This window comes from Sylvia atricapilla, chromosome 11 (genome assembly GCF_009819655.1).
Source record: "Sylvia atricapilla isolate bSylAtr1 chromosome 11, bSylAtr1.pri, whole genome shotgun sequence".
In the NCBI taxonomy this organism is placed as follows: Eukaryota; Metazoa; Chordata; class Aves; order Passeriformes; family Sylviidae; genus Sylvia; species Sylvia atricapilla.
The window spans coordinates 10,100,193-10,112,413 of record NC_089150.1 but is presented as its reverse complement, the minus strand read 5'-3'; the positions used below and the strand labels follow the sequence as shown (position 1 = coordinate 10,112,413).

Genomic DNA, 12,221 nt, shown 5'->3' with positions numbered 1-12,221 from the left:
ATTAGGAAAGAAAAAGGCAATCAAATTTTTGAAAGCTCTCCAGCTCCCTTCCCTGCTTGCATTCTACATCAGCAGCTTCTACAGTTAATTACTTTTCCTAATTACCATTGCCTTGCACAATGGTTAGACTGGCTACATTCAGCTGGATGCTGAAATCAAACCAGTATCTCATCACTGAAGTGGAGTGGAAGCAGAGGGAAAGTAAGTCATTTTTTTATTTGAGAAGTGGCCTACTAAATGGAGTGTACCACAGGAAAAGAGCTGATGGGTCTCCAGGGGGCCACACTTGGAGCTCTCTCACTTTTATCCGTAGCACCAATTAACAAACTCCAAAGCACAAGGACCTGGAAATCTTATATATGATGAGAAATAGGAAAGCCCAGGTTTGAGCCCTGCTGAATGATGGCAGCTAAATCCCATTCCTCTTCTGAAGGGGCTCCTTCATCTTAATCTGACCTTCTGGAAACCTTTGCTGCAGACCTTGGTGAGGGGCAGCTTTAACAAGGACCAACTTCTGGGGGTCCCTCTGAGCAAAGCAGATTTTTTACAAGGTTGCAAAGGTTGTACAGCTTTAACCACTGAGGCGGTGCAGAGCCACAGTTACACCCACCCTTGGCGACACAAACCTTGTGGAACTCAAGGGGGGTCGGGGACATGATTTCCTGCATTTCCTTGTCGATCTTCTTCATGTCCAGGTTCCTCTCGTTCTTCTTGGCCGGGGAGCTGCTGCCCTCCGTCTGTCCGTCGGCGCAGCTGGAGTTGGCTTTCCTCAGCGGGCTCATTCCCGAGGGGTTGGCAGAGTCCAGCAGCAGCTTGCTGCCCTCCAGGCCCAGGTTGTGCACGCTCCCTGTCATGATGGACGCCTGCGGGGCGAGGGCACAACGTCACCATCAGCAGCCAGCAGCAGAAGGGACGGAGCCCGCGGCCACCAGAGCGCCACAGACAACACGGCGGCACCACTGCTGCCTTAATCAGAAAGGAAGTACCAAGGAGCTGTTCCTGCTGGTTCTAAGAGCCATTCCCAGACCTCAGGAGCCTGCTTCCAGGTCTATGGCTGAGCCACTTCGTGCTCTCCACCCCAACAGGGAGCCTAATCTCAGAAGGAAGCATTTGTGAAGCACTGCCTTATTTTTCCATGACCCCTTTCTACACAAACGGGGCCAGGCAGGCTTCATCTTGTGCATGAACCTCTTAATAGCCAAGGAGGACAAATGTACCATTCTCAGGGAGATCCCAAAGGAACCAGGGTCTGCCTGGTTCTCCAGCCTCCCTCTGCAGGCTGCAGCTCCTCTCCAGCATCACACAGTGCTGGCACTGGCCCAGGGGAGTCAATGCCTCAGACTACACTGAGGCCAAATCAGCACAAACATTAGGATTTTATCTGTCAGTAAATAGGAGCTGCCACTGAGCAAAACTGAGTTAAAAATATGAAATTAAGTAGTATTTAAGCCTGGTCATCCTTGATCGCATCCATTAAAAGATGCCCCTAAGTGGATTCTACTCCATTTGGCAATACATCTCACTAATGAGATTATGTTGATCAAAGCTAACAAAGGAGTCAAGAATCCAGTCTGTGGAACCTTAGCTGGCTCCAGGTCATGGAGTCCATTTAAACAGCATAATGAAACCTGCAATTTCAAAGTTCAAGGAGTCTGCAGTCCCAATAAATGTCAAAAGGTAGAAGAAATGAAAAGAAAGGTAGGGAGCAGACAGCAAAATTCTTCAACACTAAATGTGGCAAGTCAGAGAGCAATTGCTCCTGTGCACAGGGGAAATATCATCCAACTAAACCTCTAATCAAGACCCTCCAGCTCTTTGCTCCAAGGTGGAACAAAGGCAAATAAAGTGAATTATGGTGGCAGTAGAAAAATGCCAGCACTACCCAAAAAGGGCTGGATAAAATACAGAAAACTTTTCATCTTTGCACTTTTCAGGTTCTTCACACATGACTTGATCAGCTCAAGGTTGGGCAAACTCAAATACCTGCTACATGGAAGGACACTGACTTATCACATACTCGAAAGGCAGACTGACAAACAACAGCAGAGCCGAGCAGGGTACATTTGGTCACTGCCCTTGGGTAGCCTCAGCCCCCAGGACATTGTGCTATGTTGTTCCACCACCAGCACTGCAGAACACAAAGGCTGTGCATATCATGCCACTGCCCTCCCCCAAAGGCTGCAAATACCACAACCAACCAGGACCCAACAGCATTGGACTCCTTCTTCATCTTCATGGCATTTAAATCCTCCTTGCAGCATCACAAGCAATTTCCTAAGGTTTTTCCATAAGCTTTAAGTTTAGTGCAAGCAGCAAAATGGGCAATTCCTGATTTCTCCAGCCTGTGGCTGCTCTGCATTATTTTTCCCATTGGCTGCCCTCAAAGCAAAGCAGAGACACACACTTTACTGGGAAAAGCCTGTTTCTTCCCATACTCGTAGTCTGGAAGTGGATTCCAACTGTTTGGAACCCTGTTTCTAGGCTATCATGGGTCACCTTGCATGAATCTTCTTCTTATTTAAAAGCCAAGTATGAAGGGTCAAATTTTTAAAAAAATAAGTCAGATCTCTGACTGTCATAAACACACAGGAGGCTGAGTGCTGGGGCTGAGAAAGCTGCAATACAGCAAAGGCCCCAGTGAGCAGTGCACATCCCACAGCACACTTCACAAAGGCAGAGCACATGGGGAGGGAGGAATGGGTCAGTAGTATTTTGGATTCAATAAAAGGGGACTTGAACCCAACAGATTCCTGCTAAAAACAGAGCACTTCCCTTCTGTCCCCAAAACTTTCAAAATATTCTAGAAACTTGCTTAATACACAGAAACCCTGGAAGTACTCAGCTTTCAGTAAGATTCATTTACACAGAAACCCTGGAAGTGCTCAGCTTTCAGTAAGATTTGTTTACATGTTTAAAAACACTTCTGTAACTGTCAAAGCCCCAAGCAACATAAAACAGCAATTGCACCACAGATCCCTGGAAAACAAAAGAGTCCAACAAATCCCTTCTTTTGCATTTAGATACCAGCAGAAAATAAATATTTATGCATCATTTTAGAGAGGTACTTTCTCTTAAGCAGTCAACAACTGTTCAAAAAGGTTGAGAACAGCTGCCTGAGCTCGTTTTTAAATACATTCAGATCCAGGAAATAAGTGATCAAGGAAAAGTTACAGTCTGGGAGGGCTTGGGGATTTGGGATTTTGAGTGTGCTGTGGGGTTTTTTCAAGTCAGCACTTTCTTAAGCAGTTAAGATAATAAAAACAGCATTCCAAGCTTCAGCACAATAAATTTAATTGAGATTTCCTCCTCCACTTACATTTGCTAAGGATCAAGGAGGAACGGACAATTAGCAAGTCCCTTGTCACAATACAAACCAAAACAGGACTTTCCTCTTCGACCTTCAATTAGTCAGAAGCTGCCTTTTTTTCTCTGAAACCTCAGCAATATGCAACTGTACATAAAACCAGTCCCACTGGGAGTGAGAGAGAGGATGACCCTCAGAGTTCTCCCCAGCCCTCTGCACTTGGAGGGCACATGGAGAGATGGTCTTATGGGGTACTCCTCCTTCATTCAGGCTGTGGTAGCTGAACTAGGGAAGGGAGCAGGAGAGGCCCCATCCTGCCAGGCAGGTTTGCTTCCTGCTGCTCACAGTCTCGAGGGGGCCCTTTATTTGCATCCCATGACTTAGAAATCCAGGCTCCTCATCCTATAACCGGACACAATAACATGACCTCCAAAGTATTTTGGATAAAGAAAAGAGAAAGTGGTTTGTGAAGAGAGGAAACACCTTTATTTCTGCAGGAAGCAATTACTTTCTCAGATTTTTCCATGGGGAAGGCTGGCTGAAAAGCTTCCAATTACCTATTTCACTAAAACAGTTTCCGGCAGAGTGACAGCTGAATGCAAGATACGTGTGCCTGCTGGCACTTGAAGCAAGCCAAGGCTTTGGTCCCAATGGGGGTCTGTGGGGCTCCTTTTGCTTGGCCTTCAAGTGCTTTGGACAGACAATATCTTTCCAAGCAGAGGGTTTTCCACGGGACAGGCAAGGCTTGCCAACAGTCATGTGAGGATTATTGGCCAGCAACGGTTCAGGAAAAAGGCATGGAGCTCCTGGCAGGTAAGACATGGGCTCAGGGAAAGAGCACACACAAGCAGCTGCCTAATGAGGCAGAGTTACCCGTTAGCACAAAGCCTGACAGGAATTAAACCCAAACCCCTCTTCACACCACCGGCAGCTCAGGGATGCTGTGGGCAAGTGACATCTGGGGAAACGGTCTAACACTTATGGAAAGAGCAAAACAGTCAGGTCAGCAGCAAATTCAGAAAGTGATTTACCTCAATCTCCCTCAATAGTTCAGATTGGCCGCATGTTTCCAAATCCTCCAAAGCTTCTCCAAAAACACGCCAAAAATTGTCCTCATGAGTGGTCTCAAGGCCATTTTGGCGGCTGGGGTATCTGTTGTAACGTAGGAACCAAATATTGTCAGCACTCTTCTGCAGCGGGGTGAAAGCTGCAAGGCTACAGCAAGTGTCTCACCAGTAAAAGCAGACTTGAAGAGTCTTCATATACAAAAGCAAACAATATGAACTTTTCAAACAAGAGTCCACATACGAGACCTCCATGCATTTACTAACGGGGCAAGTGTCCTTCAAAGGAAGCATTAAGTTGGTGTAGTAGTGTCAAAGTTCAAAGGGTAAATTAAAAAGTGCCTGTAGGAAGATTGTAGGTTTAGGAAGACTTTTTGGTGAAATAGAGAAGTGAAAGAAAAAAGGATGCGTTATGGGTAAACCAGGAGCCTCAGAGACTGTTAGTACAAAGGCTGATGGGATAGAGCTCAGATCTGAGACACAGAACACCTGAGAAGAGAGAGAAAAACACAGAGGGTAACAGACATGGTGAGAAAATGATAAATACATTAGGTCTCTATGAGAGTAAATAATGCAAAGATGTATATAAAAATGACTGCCCTGGGCTGGACAAGCAAATGCACACTACAGCCAGCAGTATCAACAGTGTCATGTACAACCCATACAAACCGAGTTTCATTTGCTTTGGGATGGCCAGGGAACTGAGCTGTTACTTTCAGGAGGTCTCTCTTTTTTTTGCTGTATATCAGTCTTGGCACTTACAACTGTGTTAAGTTTGCCACCAGTTCTGTCTACAACAGAGAGCAAGGTTAGAGAGAACCTCTCTCAAGCTGGTACAAACACACGTTAATGTGAACACTGTGTGCTGGTGGTTCTGCAATTCCCCACCTTGGCAGATTCAGCACTTTTCCTCTCTGACCACAAGCCAGGGTCAAGTCTCATACCTCTAAATCAAACAGCAATTAAACATGGTGAAATCGTCTGAACAAAAGAGCAGGTGATGCTGGACACCACTTACTGAACACCAGACTGCAAAACTCAGACCACCAGTGCTCTGTTCAACAGGAGCTTATTGAAGGAAACTCTCTGTGGTGTTAAATCAAGATCAAAATAAGCCCACTAATGCGTCATGGCAAGAGCTCCAAGGGGACAGTGATATTAGAGCAGCCCTAGTGCATCTTACACATATCTTATAAGGAGCTGCATGGATGATGCTCCAGCTCTGCATCATCTGATAGCATCTTACATGGCTTAATGGTCTTCAGCTTCACAGGCAGGAAGGGACACTCATCCACCAAAGCCACTCAGAAAAGTCAAAACATTTTACTTGAGTACATGTCACAGAGAGCTTGGCCTCCATTAAATATATAATGACCCCTTGGTCTTTTTCCAGATGTTTAACAGCTGCAGAGTCTTTAGAACACACTTTCCCCTTTGATCCGCTGGTTTAAATGGGAGTCTGTATCAGGCAGAAACTCACTCACACACCCTTTTGCTCCTTGTGGGATCACAGACTTCCTGAAGAGAGCAGTACACGACATGGCTTATTGTATTTTTAATTCACCCCCTATCTTTCATCAGCTTTTAAAGGACAGTAGCCTTTACGCCAGGCAGAAAGGTCAAATAAACACCTAGCAAGACTTTATAAAAACAAACCAAAGTTTCCCCCAAAAAGGAATTTTTGATTTTTTTCCCCTTACTCATTTCCTTCCTCTGCTCCCAGGTTCCCAAAGAGGCAAATGTCCCTTCTAGTTACCAGCGTCTTGCCTCTCAGAGCAGCAATACACAAACACATCCAGGACACAGATGAATCAGAATGGGCTCCCACATCACTGGGTCAGCAGGTTCTTCCAGGCTAAAGGCTGTCAGGGTTTGTTTTTCTCTCTAATAAAGAGGGCATGAACCATCTCACTTGCACTTTGACATCAGGGCTCGGAGTCCTCATTAGGGACACGGGGGTTTTGAGGGCTCAGATTTGCCAACTTCAGCTGCCAGCAGCCTCGCCGGGAGGGCCACGAGGGATCAGTGACCTCTGTCAGCTGGCTCTTGCTGAGAGGCAAAACAAGAACAAAGTCTCCGGCGCTGCCAGCCTTCCTGCCAGCTTGATCATCTTTAAATAGGTGGAAATGGCCATGAGATGTTCTAAGGGTTTTGTTTGGACAAACAAAAGTTAAGGAAAAAAAATAGGAGAAAAAAGAACCGACAGTAACAACACGACACACACAACTATGGGGACTCTGGAGGATGTCGAGGGGAGGGGAAGTTTTGAAGCAATGGGGCTTTTCCATTATGTGTGGCTCAGTGAGGGGCAGCCTCTGACCAAGGCAGATCCAGCAGGATTTTCACCCAAAGCACAGGGCAGCTGCAGCCGCCTCCCTGGCCTCAGGAGGTGTTCCAGCACTTTCCCATGCTGGCTTAGCTGGGGGATTAACTAGTCCATGTTTACCCAGTGTAGCTTTTTTTGATGTACTAGAAGGCCAAAGTGTGGTGGAGAGAGAATCCAGCCACAGTTTTGGTAGATTTTAACATGGATATGGTCCCTCACACTGGTCCTCCAAGCGTCTGGTTGGCCTCTTTTGCTCTGTGGCACTGAGCTGTTGTGAAGCTGCATCCTTACTCAAAAAAGGCTGGCCAACACACGCAGGGACAGCCCTGACTGTGTCTGTTTATCTCACCTAAACTACAAAAATACTGCAGCCTTTACATGCTAGGACTAAGACACATGGCAGGAAGCTGTGGTCCATGCAGCTGAGACCACCCTAATTCCAGACACAAAGGTCCCCTGGCAATGGCAGGGCTGCTACAGAGCTACTCTCAGGGTAACCTGGCAATGTGGAGGTGGCCCAACACAGCTGGTTGTTCATGGAGGGGACATTACTGACCCCTCCACCACATTCCCATGCCCTCCTTGTCCCTGTCCCTGTGCAGTGTCACCCCTACTTCCAAAGATCTCCCTGCCTCCTCCCACCTCTCCGTACCTGCTGGGCTTGTCCCAGTCGTCTTCACTGAAGCTTCCATCCATGTAGGGGTAGCTTTTCCTGGGGTCTGCTGGAGGGGTGCTGCTCTTCTGCCTGCTGTGTCTCCACTCGTGGGGATGGAGGGCTATGCCAGCAGCCTGTGGTATGTAGGTACCTAGGGAAGGAAGAAGGAGTGGAGAAAGAGAGAGGGCAACACCTGGTCAGAAACCCCACATGGAGTAGGACACACAGAGCCAGGAGAGCCTCCTTCCCTGGTCCCAAACGCGAAGTCACATGGATTTTACACTTTCCATCTGATTCATCCAAAAGCAGTTCTTCCACTTTTTTCTGGCTTTAACCAAAGCAGCTTCTCAGGATGTTGACATGGGATCCACAGACCTGGGAGTACACATACCCACAGATGCAGATCCTGCCTCCAGCCAATTCCAGCTGTGGTTAACATCCTCTGTTTCCACACTGAACCCAGCAGAAATTATGTTGTTGAATCAGTCACCTTTAAGTATAACAAGTTCTTCAAAGGGCAAAGGGAAGATCCTGAAAAGCTTCTCTCAGCAGTGATAATGAGGAAGAGTCAGCTCTGATCCTAAGGGCTGCCAGTTAGTTCTCTCAGAATTCCCATGCCTTTGGGATCAGCTAGTGCAGGTACAGGAAGCTGCTTCAGAGACGTGTGTGAAAGGCAAGGAACAGGATGAAAAACTCTTCTGGCCTGAGAGCAGAGGAGGCTCATCTATATCACATTTGACAGCAGATCAATACAAACTGTTAGTATGAAATGCAACAGGTTTCACTACATCTGCCCCCATGGACTTTTCCATACTGATGTCTCTTACTCCAGAGATGAAAATCCATCACTACCAAGTCACAAGATCCTCAAGTCTCATGAGAAGCTGCCTAAACAGAACACTTCCAAAACAGACCATTCCTCAGCAGTGTCAGTGCCATCTGCAGTAGAAATAAATCTCCTGAGTCCCCTGCCCACCTCCTACTGCCCATTCAGTGTTTCAGAGAAATCCTCAGAGCCTTTCCAAGAAACACCACATCCTCCCATCACACACTGTGCCAAGCAAAGAGGAAGAAGTAATGGAGAAACAGGTAATTAAGGGAGACTTAATGTCCTAAACAGCTAAGAGCACTGGAAATACCCAAAGACAATGCCAACACTTTCTCTGAAAATGCCAAGGCCTGTTATTTCACTTAACTGATTGTTTCCTCTGTGTGTTTTTAAAGGTCAGACTTCTCTGGAGAAAGCCCCAGGAAAATTGCTTGCCAACATCTTAAGAGCAGTGGGAAGCACTCCCTGCCTGCCAGACAAGAGCTCTGGCTGCAGGTCCTTGCAGCAGGTGGGCAGCAGGTCTGGGCATGTGGGGCACAGGGGCATGCGTCCAGAGCGGACACTTGGCATCCTTACAGAGTCACCTCCTCCTTCCAGAGAGAAGGGCTGGATCCCTGGGATTCAGAGCCACCTGGTGGCATATTCCCACCAGGCCCAGCAAAATTCCCTGCCAAAATCTTTCCTTGAGCCATCTCCTACTGCTGTGGATGAACCTAAAAGCCTACAAAGCTGCAGATCATATCTGTAGCTCTCCATTCGGGGTGTAACCCCCATTCTCCAGACTTTGATTCCCATGTTTCCCTACACTCTGCCTTCTGTGCCCGTCCCATGAGCAACCCTCCATGCCCTTCTCCCTGCCTTCTAGCACCCCCTTTCCCAGCCAGCACCAAATGCAATTACCAGGGAAGACAAGAGAGCCCCTGAAGCAAAGTTGCAGTGTGTGGATCTTGGGCAACTTGGCACCAGCCCCACTCCCTGGGGCGCTGTGCTCAATTACTTGTTCTCGATTTACCGGCAAAGCAATCACTTCCCAGTGTCCAACTTGTGTTAACATTCAATTAGATGGAGAAGGATTGCAGCATTATGAAGGCCAGGGGATTCCTCCTTAATGAAGCCTCCAGTCCCAACTGTGCTCCCAAATAAAGACTTCAGATGAACAGAGGCTGAAGGAAGATGCAGGGATGGGGAAAGAGACAGCTGGGCAGTGCTGTCCCTTGAACTCGGCCTGACTGCAGTGAGCACAGCACACACACTTTGCAGCAGCAGCCTGCAGCATCCCTCCCTGTTTTCACATTCTGTTCTGGACAGGAGTGTTTCCACAGCAGTTGCCTGTTGCAGCATTGATTCGGGATTTTGGTTTGTTTCAACACGGGCTAATGCTAGCCTACGTCACTAAATCTGAACTGGTGTAACTATTTCCAGTGCTTTTCTCCAAGTAAAAATATATCCCCATGACTACAGTATCCTCCATTCCAGTTCCACATCTGCTAGAAGCTACAGCTGAATAAACCTGACCTCGAAGACATGTGTCCATCTGATCACTCACTAGAGAGTTAGAGATACTTTCTTGTAGTATTACCTTAATTATTTTGTTAAGCAAGTGCTTCTAGTCACAAGATATTCTCGTGGATTTTAAAATATCCTGAAGAGGATTATTATGTCCAACAAGGCCTCTCTGGAGAAATAAAAGTGAGCTATGGACCAAATACTCTGTAAAACATACAGCCAGTGAATACTGTCTCTGATTATGCAAATTATAAAGTACTGTAGTGGTTTTGAAAATGATGAGAACAGTATGATGCCCTATAAGCCAGAACAAATGTGCCAGTAAAAGTCTAAACAGCTACACCAACTCAAAGCACCATATGAGTGCATTCTAAAGTACATTTTGTTCCTTGCTAGAAGCAAGAGGCCATACAAATGTGGTCAGACCACAGGCTTTGGCTCATGTTCCGAGACAAGACCCAGACAGAGCAGAAACACCTAAGAAAACACAGCCCTGGCTTACCTTGGCTTCCATACCCAGCATCAATGGCAGAGCCATCCCAGGATTCCACAGTATTGTCCACACTTGGAATTGTGGTGGAGTATATCTCAGACAGCTTGCCAGTTTTCTGGGAGTCTGTCAGCTCATCTTCTGGGTCACTCACTTCATTTATGCTCCCCGACTTCTTGGGGTAGGATTCTGCAACCAGAACATCCTGCTTTAGCAGGCACGAAGAGCAAGCCTCAGGGAAAAGCTTATGCTGACACAGGAGCAAGCCCAGGTACTGTAAGTCTTCAAAGTACCTCTTTAGCTCTTCAAAAGTAGCTGAGAAAGGCATGTGCAATGAAGCTGAAAGGATTTAATGCATTACTCTTATCCCAAGCTGAATCAAGAAAAAATGCCCGAGTTTTTAGCGCATGGAATACAAGGAGCAGCCATGGGGACTTGAGGATTACCACACATGAGAGAGTTCGGACCTAAATCAATTCACAAGCACATCTTCCCGTGCCTTTGGAAGCTTCCTCCAAACAGCCCTGCCCAGGGAAGTGTTGGCTCCTGCCAGCAATATCCCGTAGTTTCTCTGGTCTCAGAGGGCCTCCTTTACACTCAGAGCAACACCAGGGCAGATGCTGGCTGCAAACCTGGCTACAAACAGATGTTTTAATTAGACTCAAATGACAACCACCACTGCTGAAGTTATAGCCCTCTTCCATGACTGTACAACCTCGTAAGAACTCAAAGCTAATCACCATCTCTCCAGAGTCTCCCACGCATGTGACAACAGTGGAATTCCTGGGTGTGGTATTTTGAGGCTGAATTTCCCCTGATCAGTGATCAGAAAATGGGAGCTGAATGTGAATGATGAAGCTCAGACCTTCTCTTTCATTATTTTAGTTATATTTAGCCCATTATTTAGGGCTAACAGGCCCTTATTATCATTATATCAAATTTTCTTTCAGTCAAAAGCTATGCAAAGACTGATTTCTCAGCACAAGAACTTCTTTGTGCTGAGTATTTTAAAGTCCTTGTTGACTAGATATCTTGTTAGCCATCCACACCCTAAATGTCTGACCTGAGGGATAAAAAGCCCTCAGAAAGTCTGCATTTGTCAGTGAGGACAGATTATTTTACCAAACAAAGCCCAGTGTCCTCAAAGTCCCTATTTTCCAGGCCTTCAGAAGATTGCTCACCATGATTAACTCAAGATTACCTTGAAATTTCAATTACACCTGCTTCATTCTCAGAATGATTAATGAGTCTCCAACAGGCACTTGCATGTCAATTATTTCACCAAAGTGGCTGTGACAATGCTCAGTGTCAGCAGGGGGGGGAAAAGAGCATTTCAGACCAAAGACCAAGACATTTGGCTACAGGGGAAGAGACTGGGGCTTCTTGAAGAGGAATCAATTCCTCCGTTCTACCTCTATTTGCCACATCCCTACTCCCTGCCCAGTCCTCATCCATTTGTAAAACAGGTCCATTGCCACATCTGCAAACTGCTTTGAGGTCTATAGAAGTTCTATGTTTAAGAGTGATGCCACATTTCAGACGCAGGACAGGCATCCCAAGGGCCATGCTTGCTTGGAAAAGCTTTATCTCCTGATTTCTTCTAATTGCCACAGCACTGTGAGCCACTGGCCCACAGTCCAGCCAAATCTACAGACTGCAGAGGCATCGCACTGGAAAAAAAAAGAAAAATACTGGGGGGTAGGAGAGACTGGAATGAAGTCAGAATGGACCTGGTACTTTCTGAAGGTAATGAAAAAGCCTCTGTTTGGCTGTGGTCATGCAATCGGGGAGAAAAGTTTCCCTCTTTTTTTCCAATTATTTCCAATTTAATTTTTTCCAATTAGCCTTCTGTCCCCAAAAAACAGTGACCTGCCAGAACTGCTTCTGCTTTTTTACACTGTCACATACATTTCATATGTCAACAACAGCTTCAAAGCCACAGGGAGCTTGGCAGGGAAACCAGAAGGGGATCCCTAGAGTGAAGTTAGATGCTTTGAAAAATGATCTTAGAACCCCAAGCCAGGTAAAGAAGTGTAACAGATTTATT

General features: G+C 46.4%; 1 protein-coding gene across 1 annotated transcript in view; it reads right to left on the bottom strand.

Annotated features, from left to right (window-relative positions):
- GRIP2 (glutamate receptor interacting protein 2) overlaps window positions 1-12,221 on the bottom strand; it is a 135,106-nt gene that overhangs the window by 4,896 nt on the left and 117,989 nt on the right. The window contains exons 19-22 of the mRNA XM_066326629.1: window positions 10,187-10,363; window positions 7,347-7,500; window positions 4,336-4,456; window positions 627-863 (exon numbers count right to left, since the gene is read on the bottom strand). Coding sequence (XP_066182726.1) covers window positions 627-863; window positions 4,336-4,456; window positions 7,347-7,500; window positions 10,187-10,363 — 689 coding nt within the window. The remainder of the gene's footprint in view (window positions 1-626; window positions 864-4,335; window positions 4,457-7,346; window positions 7,501-10,186; window positions 10,364-12,221) is intronic.